Here is a 19,992-nt window from a genome sequence, read left to right as displayed (position 1 = left end):
GGGCGGGATGCCTTCTGGTATGATCTGTCATTGGGTTTACCGATCATCCCATCAACAGCAGATAGAGCTGCTTTCTTTCTTTCCTTTTTTAAACGTGGGATTGGTGTAGTGGTTAAGGCCCCAGGCTAGAAACCAGGAGGCTGTGAGTTCTAGTTCTGCATTAGGCCCCAAGCCAGCTGGGTGACCCTGGGCCAGCCCCTCTCTTGCAGCCCTAGGAAGGAGGCAGTGGCAAACCTCTTCCAAAAAAGCTTGCCAAGAAAACTGCAGGGACTTGTCCAGGCAGTCTCCGAGAATCAGACACGATTGAGCAGATTAAAAAAAAACAGGTCTTCAGTTTGCAGACCTCCAGAGTTTGACCCATGCATGGCTTTTAAAGCCCTGATTCCTGGCTCAACACCAAGGTTTTTGAAGGCTTTTGTAATTTCATGTTCTGGATCTTGGTATAGTCTTTTACTATCACGTGCCGACTCTGTCACTTCCCGCCTAGTCGATGGAGAAGCAGTTGGGAAATAGCCGCTGCCTGCACGAGGGGCTGTTTGTCTGCACTGCCTGCTCTCAAGGGTTGAACTCCGAAAGCAGAACTGCCTTTCTGCCGCCTCTGCGACACGCATTTCCCCGCATCTGAAGAGCCGCTCGCGGGGCCTTCCTCTTCAGCCGGGCAATCCGCTGGCTCAGGCACCGCTCCAAATAAAGTTGCTTAAAAACAGCCCTTCATCGTGATTGCTGCAGAGGGGAGGCCTGCCTCGTCTCCACACGAGCACGGGCGTCCTCCGAGCAGCAGCTCCAGGCAGGTGAAGCTCCTCGGAGTAGTTCGCGTAGACCGCCTTGCCTCGAATGGCGGGTTTCTCTGACCCTGTGCAAAGCGACTCTGGTCTGTTTTGCTTGGTGGCTGTCCATCTCTCTCTCTCCCCCCCTCTGGAGTTGCGTGTGCAATTTTTTCTTTTAAGTCACAACTTGAATTTACTTTTACGGCGTAATGATAGGTGCAGAGGTCGAAACGGGACGAGGAACAAGCGGGTCACACGTTGAAAAGGCGGCCGGCCGGTGCGCTCGGGGAGCACCAACTGGCAGGTGCAAGAGGCCGCTCCTGGCCTTTCAGCGCCCCCCTCCCGCTCCTTTCGCTTGCCAAAGACCCAAGCCCCTTTTTATCGGCGGGAGGGCGGGCAGCCGCAGGTGGATCCTCTGAACGGATCTTCCTCTCCCACTCTCCCCCTATAATATTTCTGGCTCGTTTTTCACAATTAGATTTTTTATTGTGCTGATGGATCTCCCGTCCCGCCCCGCGAGGCGTTTCCAGACGTTGCGGCACGGGGGCCAGCGCGGACCGGCCGCTTCTCAACAGTCCGGGCTGGAGCCCTTTTTCGGCCGCACTTTCAAACCTCGCCCGGCGCGGGGGCGGAGAGGAGCGCGCTCCCGGCGGCGGACCAACGGGAGGAGGGAGCCTCTCCCGGGCGCGGCCAATCAGCGGCTGCGCATGAAGCGCCTTACCTGGCCGAGGCCGCCGGACGCTCCTTTCGCGCCGGCTGGGCTGGGCGACGCGGACTCGCTCGCGGCGGCGGCGGCGGCGGCGGCGGGGGGTCCTCGGAGGCGCCGCTCGGCTGTTACGCGCAGCGCGCGGCGGGGCGCGGCTTCCCACCTGCCCGAGCGCCGCACCTGGACCGGCCGGCCGGCCCGGGAGCCGGGAGCGCCTGGGCTCCTCGGGCGGCGGCGGCGGCGGCGGGGCCCCCGCGGACCCGCATGGAGCCCGTGCGGCTTCCGGACGAAGCCGCCTTCCGAGCCTTCCAGGCGGACTGCGAGGCGGAGCTGGGCTGGCTGAGCCGCTACAACCGGGAAGGCATTGCCGTCTGGGGGCAGCCGCCTCCCCCGGGGGACTTCGCGGTGCACCGCGTGAAGGTGAGGCGCTGGCCAGCTGCGGGGGTTGTGTGAACGGTGGGACACGTGGCAGCGGGCGGGCGAGGGCCGAGGAGCGCTTCCGCGGGGGAGGGGGACGGATTCCCCCCACCAACTCCCCCGCTCTGTGCCTCTTATCTCCAGCAGCGGATGCTCTTTCCGCGCTTCAAATCCTCGCGGGCCGCGTGTGCGTTGAGCGTCAGCCCTCGCCCGCACCGAAGGGCAAAGTCTTCCGATGTTTTCCCGAGCTGGGGGTTAGCCCGGGGCCCAGCATTTGTCCCAGCGTTCACACGTGGCTCTGGCTGGGCTCCGTGGTCTGCCGAGCGACCCCGACTTTCGCCTAGTCCGCGCAATGCTCCCGCCCAGAGCCCCTTTTCTGGTGCGATCGGCCGTGCGCGAATCTGGGCTGATTGAGGAAGCCGTCGTTTGGTTAAGAACGGAGAAGTTGTGAACACAGCCCTTACCTTCCTGCGCGTGTGAATCAAAGAAATCGGGGCCCCTTCACTGTCAGTAGCGGCTGCTGCGTCCCTTCCAGGAGCGGGAAGTTAATAACAGGAGGGGTGTGGGAAGAAGTAGGTAGGTAGTAACCGAAACCTGATACTAAAAGCTTCCTCCATCGTTAAGTCCAGTGGGTTGTGGCAAGAGAAATGCCATGGAGTTTTTTTTTTTCTTCTTCTTTTCATTCCTGTTGCCCCTAATGTTTATACTTTCACAACTATTTTTGTATACCTTTTTTTCCCCCTTTTAATTCTTTTCGTTTTGAATACTTCTGAAATGGGGCATTAAGATACAGGTTCATGTCTGTGGTGTCCATGGGATGGTAGAGGTTAGGAGATATTTTTAAAGCCGTCATTCTCATCAGGTCCTGGATAGGGAATATCAGCCCAACCAGGGATGGTGGGAGGTGTCTTAGGTGCGGGGGGGGGGGGGATCAGCCTGTAAGGATGCACTGTGCAGTATCTCCCATGCTCCACAGCCTGCTGAGTTATTGTAGATAATGAGAGTATGGGCCAACATATGTGAAGGCCTTAGATTAGGAAAAATGATGGTGTAGTGGTTGTAGTGTTGAGTGGTTGGCTGAGAAGTTCAGATCTCCAGTTGGGCATCACTGGGTGATCTGGACTTACAGTAATTGTTCTCTTTCAACCTTACTTGACTGGCTTCACGGAATTATTGTCGCCACTAAAAAGGATGGAGACCCCAAGGCAGAAAATGACCCTCTTGCCTTGAGCTCCTTGAAGAGAAGATTGGGAGGTATAAATATGATCAATAAAATATTTTCTCTTGTACAGATCTTGGTTTTAAATAATAGTGTCTCCTTTAATATCTGCTAGAAGCAGAGACCCACCTATCCTTGAGAAAGAAACTCAAAGATATTCATGTTAATCTAGTAAGAACCTATGGTTGGAAGTACTTCTTAATTAGAGGTTGGGCACCAGAGTGATGATGCTCAAATTACCAGGTACCAAGAAATACCAAAACCTAATTTAAATTTTACTTGAGCAAACAGCCTTATCCTGTAGACTAAACAGCTGCCAGCATAGGCTGAGCCACCAAGAAACCAAGGTGCTTGTTTTGGCTAGACTTTAAAGAGCTCCATCGTGGTTGGGGGCAATTTTATTTAACAGCTGTTAAGCTGTTTGGTGTTTTTTGGGGGGCCTAACCTAACCATTTTCACAAAGGATGCTTAAATGGTCATTATTAACCCCTTGATCTTTAATCATTTTAGTACATACATATGTGAGTGTAATTTCTAGCACTTTAAATGGAAAATAATAATTATTAAGCTTATAGGCTGCCAAATCAGTGGTTGTGGCTTACAATTAAAAAGTAAATAAACACAGTCTAATTCAGAACCTAAACAGTCCCTTGGAGAAGTTCATAAAACACTTTTTCAACCATCGCTTATTGTTCAGCAGGATCCAGGGACATCTTGGCCCATGATCTGTTCAAAAGATGGGTTTCCAGCACTTTTCTCAATGGAAAATCATCTGGAACGTAAAATGGCAATTTCTCCAGTATGGGCTTGAGAGTGTTTGATAATAATTGTATTCAAGACTTAAAATGACCAGATGCAATAGCCCCAATATAAGAAAGAGCAGTAAAATAAATCAGGGTAAGTGTCTTTCCATGATGGTGCAGCCTGCTGAAATTTTGGCAAATAATTACATTTTTCTCCTTCATTTAAAATGTCTTGGAATGGCAAAATTGGTTCTATTTCTCTCTTAATTTCCCCGCAACCCTTGAGGCAGGCTAGGTTGAAAGAAGTGAATGATGTGAACTCTGCTGTTCATAGAGTGCTAATTTTCTCTGGAGGTTCAGAAGATTAGTAGGGACTGTAAATTATGGTTTGCAACGACTGCCTATTCAAATCAACAACCAGGCTCACATAGAGTTCTATTGAAATCCAATTTAACGATGAATGATACGCAGAATCACAGACAAAGCTGAGAATACCCAAAGCGTGGGATTTCTCCCAATTAAACCACAAGCAATCCCAGACCCCTCCCCCCCCTCAGTACAATTCCAGTCCTCTGCAGGTGTTCAGAATGGTTGCTGGCAATCGTTGGGTAATGACCCTGGCCAGGCAACTTCAGCCCAAACATGAATTCCTTTGCACTCGCATCATCAGCCTTCCTGCCTGGTACGAACTAACAGTAGCAGCCCCCTCCTGCCCAGCACCACGTGTCAGCACCAGCATGGCATGGGAACTGGTTACGATGTTTTAGGAACATTGGAACAGGAACCATGACAGATTTACAGACTAAATTCCACATGCATGCACCCCCCGCCCCCCAAAACTTATGGCAGATTTCCTGAAACTGATAGCCTCCAGATGTGTTTGGAGAAGGGACTGTAACTTCGATGGACAACATCTCAATGACAGGCTGGGGACAGTTGCCACACACCCTAGCTTCTGAATGGGTTACTTGTTTCCCTGAAAACTCATACAATTATAGGCAACCTCTGTACCTTCCCAAACTGAGAATGATTCCCTTCAAAGTCATTGTTGGTTCATAGGCAGTGGAGCTATGCAGATATCAGTTCAGAAGTTAAAGCAGGATTTGGAGCATGGATCGGTGTGTATGATGTACCTGCCAGGAGGAGCTTTTAAATTTATCAAAAATTATTTGTAATAGTGGAGTGCAAACAACTACAGCACCAACAGGAATTGCTGTGTAGCAATTACACCGTGAGAAAAGAACCTGTATACATTGTGGGTGGTTAAAATACACTGAACGTAACAAAAGGGAAAATCCATATCCTGTATGTGTAATATCAATATAGAATTAATTTAATCTGAAGCTTCCCATTAAAGCTAGACCTTATGAAGGCATATTGTTTCATCTTCTCATCTTTAGCACTTATCTTGAATCCATTGCTTGATATCAAGGATAAAATTATTTCTAATTATGTAAATTATCTCTTTGCCAAAGATCTTCATAAAATGATAAATTCCATGTTTTGGAAATACAGTTTAACAGCACATTTATATCTATTACGTTCCTCTCCAAAGTTGCATTAATATATGCTATGATTTGAAACCAAGACAAGACCAAATCATATGAGCAGGAGCACCTTAAAGCAGATGTGTCTTTTCTGGGCTCGCATAGCTATCCTCCATAGTTGGATTTAGGGTGTTCTGGATAGATTCTATCTGCATGTTCTGAATTGCATTTTGCCCTTGGAATCCAGATCTCTGCACAGCTGTAATGAGCAGAGTCTGTTGTACCTCCAAACAGTTTTCTAATCTGCCAATGTTCATTTATACTTGATTTACAGGAAAGTCCAGTAAAAAAAAATGTGGCAGCAGGAACATAGTTGAGAAAGCAGGAATTAGTAGATTGCCATTCCAGTAAAAGCTCCCTTTCTGCTGGCTTTTAATTCTAACTTCAAATAACAAAAGAGAATATTCCATCTTTGCAGTGTTACTCTTGAATTCTTCTTAGATTATAATTAGGTGAGCCTGACGTGAAATGTCCTTGATGGACATGACATCCCAGGCTTGTTGAATAATCAACGGGGAACATAGGATTTGCTTCTTGCTCTGCAGCCAGCCAAGGTTACTGTTTTACTAGCCAACCAGGAAGTTGGCCAATGGATCAATGATTTACAAAGAAGCGTGACAAAACACCTTCACAGCTCCCAGTTTGTCTCAAAGTTGAGTAAAGGTAGGAGAAGCTGCTGCTTTTTAAATAGCAAGGGACAGGATAAAAAGGGGAAAAATCAGGGGTGGATATGGTGCCATTGTGGATAGAAAGTTGGACTAACAATGAGAGCTGAGTTCAATTCTCCCTCTAGATAAGAAGATAAATACAATGAGCGAAGTTGGTATGGGAATAAAAATATGGCCATGAGTGAAGAATTGCATCTATCACCCTATGCTTTTTCAAGAAAAAAGAGAAACATTCATGCATTTCAAAGGAGGAAAATAACTGCTTTAAATAATTCATAATTAAAATGCAAACCCCCCACATACATTTTGGGTTTCTGATTTTAGAGGTGTCTAAAGCAAGAGATATAAGTGTCGTATTAAACATAAACTGAGGGAATTCCTATGTTCCTTTGGAGACGTGCTTTCTTCAATCTGATGCCCTCCAGATCGTTTGGACTTCAGCTCTCATCATCATGAGAACCAGTAATGAAGGTGCTGGACTAGGAATAGCGAGACTCAGGTCCTAGTTCCTTCTCAGCCACAGAAGATCCCTGGGTGACTTTGGGCCAATCATGCTCTTGAAGAGAGTATCTGTAGCTCGGGGTTGAACTGTGGAGTCCTTGGTGCTCTCTGAGCCTTGTAGTTTTCTTGCAGACGTTTCATTGCCAGACTAGGCAACATCTTCAGTGCAAAGAGGGAGTGGGCCTTGCTCTCTGTTTATATACCGTGGCTTCCCTGCTTGGTTGGTGGGGGTGTTGTTCTCTCCTTGGGAGTTCTTTGATTGGGCTGTTGTTGGCTGCTTGGGTTGTTGGTGTTAATCCTGGTGTTAATCTTTGCCTATTGGTGTTGATTGCTGGCAAGGAGGTGTTCTGGTCTTTTTGTTTCCCTTTTAGCTTTTTGTTGTCTCTTTTGAATGGTATGTAAATGTTTACTTCTATGTGTCTGTTGATAGCTGCTTGGTCTGAGTGCCAGGCTTCCAGGAATTCTCTGGCGTTTTTGGATTTGGCTTGGTTTAGGATGCTCAGAGTTTCCCAGCTGAAAGTATGGTTGAGTCTGTCCATGTGTTGTGAGATTAAGGAGTTCTCATTGTGTCTTCTGACTGCTAGTTGGTGTTTGTGGATGCGCTCTGCCCGTCTTCTGCCTGTCTGTCCTACATAGTGGCTGCTACAGTCCTTACACTGTATGTTGTAGATGACTCCTGTTTTCTCTTCTTGGGCTTCAGGGTCTTTTGGTTTGCTGAAGATGTTCTGGAGGGCTTTAGTTGTGTGCTAGAGTGATGCTGTGTGGTTGTAATTGCCTGTTGGTAGTTTCTGAGATGTTTCTGATGTATGGCAGTGTTATCCTTTCCACAGCTTGTGTTGGTTGTGCTGTAGTGGGTTGAGTGGTCAGGTGCTTTTTGATAACGTTGCGTGGGTATCCATTTTGTTGGACGATGCTGCCTATGTGGTCTGTTTCCTTTTTCGGGCGTTCTGGGCTGTTGCAGTGCATTTGTGCTCATCTGAATGATGTTCTTACCCAGCTCCTCTTCTGGGAGGTTGGCTCTTGTACTGCACTTAGATATAAGTGTGTACCAAATAAAAATATTATAGTATGTTCTCATGCCAAGAAGAGGATTGCCATTGGCTTGTGTAAAGAAGCAGTTTGTGTCCAGAGCATGCCAAATTGGACAGAGCAATAGGTTTCAAACATTTGTTTGCTAAGGGACAGAAGGCATTTTCTCCGCTGCATAGTTTATTCAGGCGAGCTGCACTGGACCTCATTAGGGCATCTTATGCATCCAACCAAACCTGCTATTTTCCTAGATGGTGGTTGGGGAATCCTTGTGTTGGCATGTTTTCTATAGGTAAAGGTAAAGGTTTCCCTTGACGTAAAGTCCAGTCGAGTCCGACTCTAGGGGGCGGTGCTCATCTCCGTTTCAAAGCCTTGGAGCCGGCGTTGTCCATAGGACACTTCCGGGTCATGTGGCCAGCATGACTCACGGAACGCCGTTACCTTCCCGCCGAAGCGGTACCAATTAATCTACTCACATTTGCATGTTTTCGAACTGCTTGGTGTGCAGGAGCTGGGATTAACAACGGGAGCTCACCCCGCCGCGTGGTTTCGAACCGCCGACCTTCCGATCGACAGCTCAGCGGTTTAACCCGCAGCGCCACCGCGTCCCTGCCATGTTTTCTATATTTGCTCCTATAACAGTCATTAACAACACTGGTCACTTCCCAGACAAACTTTACTGTTTATAAAGGTTAATCTGAAAACCCACAACTTGGACATTTTATTTTTCTTTCTGTCAATTAATCATCCTGTTTTGTCTGTTAATGGAACACTCAGGGCAGCAATCAACATTAAAATACACAAAAATGCAAAATAGCTTTCAAACGTTTAAAACAAGGAATAGGACAGTATCCCTTCCCTGATGCCTTGGATTCTGAAAGAGACGCAAAGCTCTCCAAACCAACTGAGGATAAAATGACCAGTTGCCACTGATCTGTCAGTTTTCTCTTTCAAAGCCATTGAAATTGATAACGTTTGCCCCATCTGGTAGCACAGAGCTGTATAGTTTATTAGTGTGGGGTTTATATCGCCATAATGTTTGTGAGAGCCTCTGTGCAGTAGCCTTGAGGATACCAGAGAAATTAAAGAGAGAGAACTCAAGATTCAAGACCATTGACCCAACCAAGAACAGCTTAACCTCAGCAAGCTATTTAACATCCTGCTGAGCACCATCTTCCCAATGACTGTTCTAACGCTGCCCCTCCTTCGATCACAGGGCCGTGTTCACATGACAGACGTATCAGCCGAGACGGTATTTGATGTGCTTCACGACACCGAATACCGGAAGAAGTGGGACTTGAATGTTATAGAAACCCATGAGATTGCCCGGCTGTCTGACAGCGCTGACGTGGGATACTATTCCTGTGAGTAAGGACCTAGATGCTTTTGTGATAGTAGGAGTGTACAGGTCTTAACAATCATACAGTAGGATTTGGTTCTTGGTTCTTGGCGTCAGGGTTAAAATCTTGGTAGGGGCCAAACCCAGCCACGTCATAGAATAGCGCTTCCCAAACTTTTTCCTTCATTACCCAAAACCACTTATCAGAAAGTCCTTTTTATCCAACGTAGGTAAAACACTTTAAGTCAATTTAAACGTCCCTGTTGTGATTGGGTGCGGGTTCGTGTGTCATTACACAAAGAAAAACCACTTGTACCCAATTTGGGGTAATTTAGCCAGATTTGGGAAGCGCTACCATAGAGGCAGGGGAGAAATTGTCAGTCTTTAGGCCTTTTTTTTTTTTTTTTTGGTGACTTCAGGTCAGTCTTGACTCCTGACAACTGTCTGGAGAATCCCTGCAGTTTTCTTGGCAAGGTTTTTCAGAAATGGTTTGCCATTGCCTCCTTCCTAGGGCTGAGAGTGAGGGACTGGCCCCAAGCCAGGACTAGAACTCATGGTCTTCCGGTTTCTAGCCTGGCTGTCTAACTTTAGGCCTAGAGCCCCAAATTACACGGCTGTCTGAATTCTATTTTTAAAGTGGAACCAGTTTTGGGTAATTTAGGCTTTTGTGATGACACAGGCAAGACTGAGATGCCTTGAGTATATAAATTTATTCTGGAATCAGAGGCAGAAGATCTCTCAACACCAGAAGCTGGAGAACATGAAGGAGAGTTTATTGTGCCGCAGTCTTGCTCAAGCACTTTCAGGAAGCGTCTGTGGACCACAGTCTGCTTCAGCCAATTTCTGCTGACATTTCAGATCTTTGGGAAGCAGAGAAGAGCATCTGCATTCGGTGCAGCTTATGGTTGTTCTTCCGGAACTAGCAAAAGGTATGGTACAAAATGTACCGTATGGTGGTTAAGGTGATGGACTAGGCGTAGAGCCAGGTTCTAGACCCTGCCTTAGCTTTGGAAGCTCACTGGGTAACTGTGAGCTTTGAGCTCCTGAAAGAGAGGCAGGATATCAACCTAATCCATAAATAAAATATTCATGACAACAGTCATAAGGGTTCCTTTTTTTTTTTTTAATGCTGAGTGCCCTGATGTCCTGTTTTAATTCTGATTCCATGGACAGTGATTCCAGCCTCTTCATGGGGTTTTATGCGCATAGTGTCATACGTTAATTAGTGCACGCTAAGCTGCTTTTTTAAAAAAAATATTATTTTTTTTAAAATCCTAGTCCCTAAGCATGCAAAGAATGCCTTGGAAATGTGTGAAGGCAACGGGTGGGAGAATTCTTCCAAAGCTTTTGGTCTCTTCCCCTACCCAGGAGGATAAAATAGAGTCCGTTGTATGCAGTGATTGCAGGGATGTGCTAGCTGGACTTCCTTCACTTGATGGCACCCAGGTCTGTTAGATTAACCTGCCAAAGCGCTAGGTAAGCTAGCCTGCAGAGTGGATATTCCTGACATTGTCATGCCAGTATGTTTGCTTGTTTGTTTGTTTATTATATTTTTATCACCGCCCATCTCCCTCATATCAGAGAGGCCTCAGGTTGGTAAGGTTGACCTGGGTGATATCCTACATTTCTCCCAGGAGCAAAAAGCTCAGTTACCCAGTGAGCTTCCAAAGCTAAGGCAGGATCTAGACCCTGGCTCTACTCCTGGTCCATTACCTTAACCACCATATTGCAGAACTATCATTCTGGGCACCACATACAGTACCCAGAAGGATGTTAACAGGTTAGAGGGGGTTTAGAGGAGAGCAGCAAAGATGATACAAGGACTTGAGGACCTGCCTATGAGGACAGGCTGAAGGGATTTAAGGAGTTCAGCTTGAAGAAAACAAGACTTGGGGGAAGCACGATAATTGTGTTCAGATACATAAAGAGAAGATGTATCTTCTCTTTACTAAGTTTTTCAACACATTGCGGAGGGTTAGATTGGATGATCCTTGTGCTGCCTTCCAGCTCTACATTTCGGCGATTTAAGTTATGCACCCCTTTTCCATTAGTTTAAATCTCTACCTATGAAGCTGATGCGCTTTTTCCTCCCTTCTTGGCTAGGGAAGTGCCCCAAACCTTTAAAGAACAGAGATGTCGTCACCTTGAGGTCCTGGCGAGTCTTAGATAAGTCATATGTAATCCTCAATTTCTCTGTCAAGCACCAGGTAAGTGAGCAAAAGATGAGGGTAAGAGGTCTTTGGGACTGGTTTAGGAATATGGAGGGCTTAATCAAAGATACACAGTATGATTTGCCCAACATGGTACACTAGACTAAAATGGGCCTGGTAGTTTTGGTTTCAGCACGTTGTGGGAACACAGCCCTTGGCTTAGCCTGGTAAGTGAACTAAATCATCCTATTGCTTGGGCATTGTGTGCTGTGTGAATACAGTTTCTTTCCTTAACCCAGATTTGGTGCATAGTGAGAAGCCAGTACCATGTGAGTTTAGCACTGAAAATACCTTGTAACAAGATGGAGCTGCACGCTGCTAGGAGGTCTACTTCCACAGCAGACTCTCTAGTAGTGAACATTGGCTTGCAGGTCTACACCTGCAGAACCATCTCAATTGCTGGAGGAGCCAGTGGCCAAAAGGCGGTCCCCAGCTCAAGCCAAAAGCTCAACCCCAACTGATTGTTCGGCTTTCTCTTGTGTAGAAATACCCTCCACGCAAGGACCTGGTAAGGGCTGTGTCTCTCTTAGCTGGATATTTGGTGCAACCAACTGGACCCAGCAGCTGTTGCTTGACGTATTTGGCCCAGGTAGACCCGAAAGGTAAGGACGCATTCTAGAGATAGCTGTTTCAGCTCTTTGGATACGAAATGGGAAAGGTGCTTTGGGTCCAGAGCTGTGCCTCTCACAGCTCAGCACGCATTCCCATAACAGATTCAAAGCAGCTTTCCCACTCTGGATCCAAATAGCTGCACACCTTTTAAGAATTGACTGTGCAGGTAGTCCTTGTTTAGCGACCACAGTTGGGTCTGGCAACTCGGTCATTAAGTGAAGCATTAACATTGCAATTTTACTTCAGCTGTCCTTTGCTTTACAGACCTGCAAAGGTCATCAGTGCAAGGATTGGTTGCAAACTGACTTTTTTGTTGCTGTCATAACAGTGAAAGGTCACTAAAGGAGGCAGTCACTAACAAGGATTACCTGTAAGCTAGTTAGTTCCAGTGCCAGTTGGGAGAAAGATATTTGCCAGAGAGATGCCTTTCATAGAATAATAGAAGCAAGCATTGGAAGGGGCCTAACTGAGTGGAAAAATCCAAATTAAAGCTAATTTAAAGGTGTTCTTCCTCTGCTTGAATGCATCTATGCAGTGGGGAATCAAATTTTGGCATGAGTATTTGGCAAACCTGTGAAACTGATTTTACTGTTAGGACATTTTGCTTAAAGCTTGGCTGAAATTGGCTTTTCTGTAACTTAAGATTGTTATTCTGGGGTAAGAGAAAACAGGTCTTGGCTATGTTCGGTATGACATCTGTTCAGAAATGTGTAAAAGGGTACCATCTCTCTGCAGCACTTCCTAGGGAAAAGAACCTTGGGAGGAGCGTGGCTACAATTACAAAGTTGCACATAGACTTGGTCCTCCTTGAGAGAGCAGCACTGAGAAGTCCAACTTGAGTCCCCCCCACCATTTCTTTGGGAGAAATCCAAGCCAGGAGTTGCCTTCCCTTTCCCAGCAGTCCATGCCTTGAGTTGCTGGTGAAATTTTTTTCCCTCAGTGGGCTGTTTCCAGCAGCTTAAAGGCTACACAGAGTTTTGCCCAGCATACCAAGGGCCACCTTCCAAAAGTGGGCAGGGCTAAGCTTCCTCAGGAAGCAGCTTTGGGACACTTCAGCAGTGCGATGGGTATCTTCAACACTTGTAAGGCTTACCACACCCATGTTGCCCCTTTAAACCCCCAACTGTTCAAAAGGGGACTCGAAATTCCGGGTCCGCCCGCACAAAGGCAAGTTGGAAGGTTACGCTTTGTGCGTTCCTGTCCTTCCTCCTCCTGCCAATCATCTTCATGGTCCCCAGCATTCTGGCAGGTCTTCCTGGAATTAACATCTGCCCTTGTTCTCAGCTGCAAGTTCAATTATGGTAGTGCATTTTAATTTCCCATAATGCTGCCCTGCACAGGAAGTATTGAATATGATAAGTGGACAAATTATGTTAGATTTCAAAAAATTAGCTTGAGGAGCAGCCCTAATCTAAGATGGACACATGGATGTGAAGTAAGTCTGTGGACATTAGTTGTGCTCCCAATCCAAGCACTTCTTAAGTCGTGAGGAGGTCTGGGGGCACATTGTTGGTTGGAGTTGTTCTTGTTATTAGTTTGCTATCGTGGTAGCCCTCAACCTCAACCCCCAGTGGTAGTGGGACCTAAATTACTGAAATAACTCTTTGTATTGAACTGATTATTTTTCACTGCCTTGAATGTAAACTAATTGACCCAACTCCAAATTGGATGGGGCCCAGGACAATTCTCTCCCCCACCCCAGGGAAGGCCTTGTTCCAGGGTCTCTACAAATGCATTTCCTCCTCCTGACCATAGTCTGAGCAGGACATTCTGTCTCAGTTGTTTAGTTGTCTTCCAAAAGCATTATGAATCCCCTTCTGGGTTAGGATTCTTTAGGGGGGACCAGCAAGCAAAGAGGTTTTGAGGTGCTGGGTAAGGCCTTCCCCCAAAACACTTTCTATGTGTAGGGGCTGAAGTCCAGAAACAGCTCATGCCCTATTTCAAGTTTCCTCCCCCAACATCTCTTTCCTAGAAATGTGTGCTCTTCCATACTTCCTTTTTTTTCCCCTTTCACTTTGCTTATCTGCTTTGGCTTCCGTTCACTGCCCTTTCTGAATCTTTCCTAGTTTATTTATTCCTTCGTGATGCTTTCTTCCTGTACAGTTTTGTCCTCTTCTTTTCCCAACAAGCTTGTTAGAGGTTTAAACTCAGCAAAGGGGAGAAAAGGTCTTGCCTTTTTAGAGATATGTCTTTTTTCTTCTGTGTTCTCAGAAGTTGCCACCAGCTCTTTGGAGACTTTCATTTTTTAACCTTCTTCCTACAACTGCTGGTTGTCTTAATTCCCCAGGAAAAGCTCCTTGTTCTGATGGAGGAACAGAAAGCTTGAGAAGAACAAGTTCTCCAGATGCAACACTCTTTCTTCTTTCTCCTTCTTTTATCTCTTTCCTTCCTTTCCAACCATGTTTATGGCACACTTTTGCACTGAACCTCTGAGAATACGCCAAATGTCCACCTGAAACTTTTTATTGAGACGAACTGTTTTCTCTGTCTCTTTGTACGTTTGTCAGCCATTTGGTGATTTCTCAGTAGAACAGCAGGCTACAAATATTTAACAGGGGACCCCAATTGCAAATCACATTTGACAGCCTCAGCCTGTTTGGGGCTCATTAACCAGAACTCAGCTACATAAAACTTTGAAGCCAATCTCTTCCTTTAGGGGGTTTGGCTCATCAGGGGGTCTTTAGAGTTTCAAATGTCTTATTTGGATTATTAGAGTATATTGGGAAATGCCCTCTATTGATTAATATATTGTTTTATTGCTGATAGTAGTCCAGTGTGTGTGTGTGTGTGTGCGTGCAGACTATGTAGAGAGGCCTCAGAGACAATCCAACACACAGTGGCAGGGTGTAAGATGCAGGCAGGAACAGCATACACTGAATGGCACAACCCAGTAGCTGACACTGTGTACAGGAACATCTGCACAGTGTATGGGCTAGACCCTCCCAAGTCCAGATGGGAGATTCCACAAAAGGCCACAGAGAATAGCAGGGTTAAGATCCTGTGGGAATTCCAGATCCAGATGGACAGGCAGGTAGTGGTCAATCAACCAGACATCGTGGTAGTAGAGAAGGACCAGAAGACAGCAGTGGTGATAGATGTAGCAGTGCCAAGTGACAGCCACATCAGGAAGGAGCATGAGAAGCTGGAGGAGTCCCAGGACCTGAAGGAGGAACTAGAGAGGATGTGGAAAGTGAAGGCCAGAGTGGTCCCAGTGGTGGTAGGAGCACTTGGGGCTGTGACTCCTAAGCTGGGAGAGTGGCTCCAACAGATTCCCAGGAGCAACCTCAGAGCTCTCTGTCCAGAAGAGTGCAGAGCTAGGAACAGCTAAGATCCTGCACAGAACCCTCAAACTCCCAGGTCTCTGGCAGAGGACCCAAGGTTGAGGAAGACACATACCACCCATAGGGTTGAGAAGGGAACTTTACTTTTTTATGTATATACACACACACCTGTACTGCACTTGGTTAAAAGTGCCCACTATTAAGATTACAGCTCTTGCTATTTCACAAGGTTTGGCTTTTTTTTCCCCCCTGACCCCTCCATAGTTATTGTCACAGTTATATTTCACTGTTTGGGATTCTTGTCATTGAAAATCTCAGAGTTAAGGGTCATGGGACAAAAACGGTTTTCAGGGATGTTCTGGCTATATTCCTCCACTTGAAAAGATGCCCAGTGATGGGAAAGATCTCTGCACTCAAGGGTAACTGGCAAAGGAGACAAGCTTGGAGCTTGGTGGCCCAGTGGAGGTCATTTGGCCAAGGAGAAGCAAAGCCTACTGCCTACATTTCTCATTATGAATTTAATTTGAGTAGAGAGCTGTAATTGTATGAAAGTGGTTGTCCCTTTAGTAGTGGGAAACGTATTGGGTGGAGCAGGATAAAATTAAACTTGATCGAATCTAAATGTATGTTCCCCCTTTCCATCTCTTCTACAAACTAGGATCGCTGCCTAAGTGGGTTGTGAATAAAGCTTCTCAGTACCTGGCACCAAAGGTGAGTAAGGCCTCACCTGCTTGGCTGAGCTGGTTCTCATCGTGAGTCACGGCGGTTTTCCCAGAACTGTATTGATTTCAGTGAGACCAAGTGACAGAAAGGTGCAGGTTTTGTTTCTCTCTCTGGGGCAAGGCTAGGGTTGAACGATGGGCTCGGAGCTGGATCGAAGGTGAGAGATGGAGGCAAAATCGTGAAGGACCATATTCAAATCTTTACACTGCTGTAGCTACTTGAAGCTTCTCCACCCAACTTTCAACCTTGGTCCTCTAATCTGTAGCATTTGGGCAGGATGTTAATCCTAATTCAACTTCTAAGGAAGATCAAACAATCCTGTAAGAATTGTGCAGCTGGTTAGATATTTAGCATGCTCAATGCCCTTCCATCAAAAGAGTGCAAATTAAAAACATTAGTAATAAGGCGCTCACTCAGTCTTTACAGTCTAGAGCGGCGGTTCTCAAAGTGTTGTCTGGGGGGAGTCCTTGAGACCCTTTCAGGAGGTCCGTAAAGTCAGTAAAAACTGACTTTCTCAGTTTTTAATTTCTAATACAGTACATATAGAAAGAGATAACTCACATAAACCAAAGTTCTTTTGGGTCCTCAGTCATTTTTAAGAACGTAAAAGGGCCCTGAGACCAAAATGTTTGAGAACCACTGGTCTAGAAGATGCAGCAAGGGAAAAAAAAAACCTCGGGCACTTGTGTTTAATTGCAAAGTTCATGGAAGTATTACTTTTCCTAGGGAAGGGCAAAATAAGGACCTCACAATTGCTTCTTCTCTGCCCTGTATTTAGAGCTTAAATACCAGGGCCATAACTTGGCAGGACCTTTCATTACTCCTAGACAATGACAGGGGACAGCTTGTCATCGAAATAAAGATAGATGGTTGTGTGCTTGTTTTTTTTTTTTAAACTTTTGTAGAAGCTGTTATGGATTATAAGATCCACACAGCATTGGTTTCCAGTAGTGGCATTGTTGAGGGCCGATTTTAACTAAGAAATGGAAACATTTTCCTTCTCTGTTCTCAATATGCTGAGGGTCTGGAAAAGCGGAGGACCTTCTTGTGAGAGGTTTACAATTCTTTTCCAGCTTGTACGAACTGCCTAAAGTGTGGGCTGGGGACACATCAGTGCTCCAAAGGAGTAGAACTTAACTGGCATTTGAACACTTAATATTCCCGGAATGCATCCTGTTAGTACCTGTTGCTATCCAAGTTCATTGGCATACACTTTATTTTACCTGACCTTCCCTTCTCTTTGCTACACTGACCACCAGTCCCAATTCCAAAAGATGCCAGATTGGATTTCATTTATATTTGTGGTTCGTTAATATATTAACATGAATACTCTCCAGTGGTGCCTTTAAGAATGCTTGTCTTCAAGCCTGACCTTTTGCTTATATCTCATGGGAGTTTCGGGGCATAAACCTCAACTTTAAAGAGCAGGTGGAGCTCAGTGGAGTTGTGGGGTTGTCTATGTTACCTGCAAAGAACATTGTGAGGAAGAGGGTGGAATTGCAAACTTTCTGCACGTGGTTCCCTTCTCCTTGGGTTTTATTATTTTGACCATTGTTCTTTTCCCCCCTTCCTTCCTTCCTACGTTCAGCTTATGAAGAAGATGTATAAAGCCTGTTTGAAGTACCCCTCCTGGAAACAGGAACACAACGCAGGCAAAAAACCTTGGTTGCATCCTGAGCAAAGCGTGCTCCCCACAATGCCCCTGTCGGAGTTGTCTCTCCAGCACGCCTCCTCGTTGGAGAACATCGATGAGAGCGGTTTAATGGAAACCAAGGAAGAGAAGGGGGACACCAGCGGTTCAGAGAACTGATGCCAGTTTGACTTCTGCTCACTTTGGGAAGGCTGGCATTCACCTGCCAGTGGCTCACCCAGTTGGTTTTACAATAAAGGATAAAAAAATCAGATGAATTTCTTTTCTTTCATGACCATCGCACGGCGCTTGTCTTTCTCAGCTCATACAGGCACTGTGCATTAGAGCAGCTGGTTAGGTAGGAATGAATCTCTATTTTGAAGCAGGAAACGATGCTACGCAATGAACTAAAGATGTACAAATAGGTTGCAGTGGCGAAGTAGCCCAAACAATGTCCGTTGTCTATTTGGAATCAAAGCATGTAAATCAAAGGCTGTTTTGCTGATCAGCTGCTAGCTTGATTTCTTGTTGATAAAGGGAGACAATGTTTTGGGGCTGGGGGCCACATTTGGCTTTGGAATGGCAGGCAGGGGCTCGCTCCCCCAAACAGCTGAGCCAAAGCAAAGCAGCAAGTCGGCTTGAATTCCAAACCAAATTTGACTGAACTTGATTTGCACCCAAATGTCAAGTTGGAAGGGGTTGAATGTGTTTATGGATCCATTTATTTCTCCCTCCTGTAGCTTTGATAATGGTAAGCCAGTAGCAATTTTTGGAGGAGCTTCTGAGGGGCTATAGGGAGCCCTTAGATTTTGGGTAGCATGGAGCTGAGTGGGAGTCTTTCAGAATGTGGTTCTTCAGCACCATCAAGGATGACAAACATAACCAGTGAGAGACAAACACAATACCTGGCTTGGTTTACAAGCCTGTTCCCTTCAGTGCATGTGGGAGGTGTTGAGACAGGTTTGGATAATGATCAAATGAGTGAAAGGTCCTGTGCCTGCTTAATGTGATTGTGCTGCCTTTGGACTAAAGTATTAGGTCAAATTCATTCCATACCTGTGGCATGTGTGACATCCTGGAGGAAGGGAGGAGACACCTCAAGTGAAATGCTCTTGCTTGTCCAGTTTTAATGGGGGCTTTTGAACCAGGTCTGCAGAATCTCCATCCTCTTCTTATCCTTCCCAGGTAATGTTGGGTGCTCTTCACTCTGGTGGATACATTATGGAGGAGTAGAAGAGGCAGGCTGAGCTGTTTAAATGGCAGAACATACTGATGGATGAAAATGAAAGGCGAGGGTGGGAAATTTGTTAAGTTTCTCTGTGGTGGGGAGGGAACAGTTTCTCCAGCTGAGATGGCCCTTAACTGGATTTTCCTGGGCACCCAGCAAAGGGATGTGGTTCTTGTTTATTTTCTGACAATTTTCTTCTTTTAAAGAACCCCGCTGCTGATTTACTGGGAACCACTGACCACAACTTCCTGCAGAAAATCCACCCTCCCTCGTGAAGGTCTGCAAATTGTCTAAAGGAGCCACTTTTGCAAGCTGGAGGTAAGAAACTGGTCTAGATGGCTGTCTTTGGTGGCTGACTTAGGACTTTGATTTGGTGAGATGCATTAAAGCTGTTAAGGTGGATCCGAAACTGTTGCTCTTTCTGTTTCTACTCCATGTATGTTCTCTGTGTGGAGCACAACATTACGTGAAATGTGAAAGTTTCTAAAAACATTTAGAAAAATAACAATAAACAAATAGCAGCACCCAAGATATTCAGTCCGCTTTGCTAGCGCAGAGCAGGGTCTTCAGATCAAACTGGAGGCCGAGCTAAAGAAAAGCTTGGGAGAACATGCTTGGCACCACAGCTTCAGGGTCCCTGTTTTCAGAGGGCCTTGGTAAGTGGGAACAGCCTCCACCCTCATCCCCATATCCTAGCCATGAAGGTCCTTTCTCTTCACAGTTGCTACCTATTCAAGACGATCCATGGAACAGACAAAATACGGAAGCTGCCTTGCCCTTATCCTTGAAGAGAAGAAAAATGTATTTGATTCTCTTCTCCATCCTTTCCCATTTTCCCATCTTGGAATATCAGCCATTATATTTTTCCAGCTCTATAGATAATTATTTTTGAGGAAGTCTTTGTTTCTAGTTCAGTAAATTGACCAGTTTAATACTGATCTGTTTAATGCTTTTACTTAACCAGTTTAACAGTGATATCAAATCATGTTGTTTGTTTCAAATGTTGTTTTTCCTGTTCAGATAGATTCTGTCTAAATATCCACAATTTATTCTTCTCAATCTGGTATCCTGATACCGAACCATCGTGTTGTATATTGCAATCCTTTGGAAGAGCAACTGGCCATACAGCATCATCAGCATATAATTTTATTTTATGCTCTTGATTTGCCAGTTCGATTCCTTAAATTTTACTGTTTCCTTCCTACACCCAGCGGTTCCCATGCCATAAATACAGAAGATTTGACCCTTTTGTGTTTATACATTTTTGCAATTGCATTCCGTGTGCTGTTTGTTTGTTTATTTATCAAACTTTATCACCGTCCATCTCCCTCCCAAGGAGGGACTCTGGGTGGTTTATAATAAAATAGAATTA

At 45.7% G+C, this 19,992-nt stretch overlaps 1 protein-coding gene across 1 annotated transcript; it reads left to right on the top strand.

The window, feature by feature from the left end:
* Window positions 1-1,703: 1,703 nt before the first annotated feature.
* Window positions 1,704-17,664, top strand: LOC134504279 (START domain-containing protein 10-like). Its single transcript, XM_063313413.1, has 6 exons — window positions 1,704-1,893; window positions 8,814-8,961; window positions 11,040-11,143; window positions 11,631-11,748; window positions 15,698-15,750; window positions 17,351-17,664. The coding sequence occupies exons 1-6, from the start codon at window positions 1,738-1,740 to the stop codon at window positions 17,570-17,572; spliced, it is 801 nt and encodes a 266-aa protein (XP_063169483.1). The 5' UTR covers window positions 1,704-1,737; the 3' UTR covers window positions 17,573-17,664.
* Window positions 17,665-19,992: the final 2,328 nt, after the last annotated feature.

Source organism: Candoia aspera, chromosome 12 (genome assembly GCF_035149785.1).
Source record: "Candoia aspera isolate rCanAsp1 chromosome 12, rCanAsp1.hap2, whole genome shotgun sequence".
Classification (NCBI taxonomy): domain Eukaryota; kingdom Metazoa; phylum Chordata; class Lepidosauria; order Squamata; family Boidae; genus Candoia; species Candoia aspera.
The sequence above is the reverse complement of the archived record's forward strand: the minus strand, read 5'-3'. Positions and strand labels throughout refer to the sequence as shown.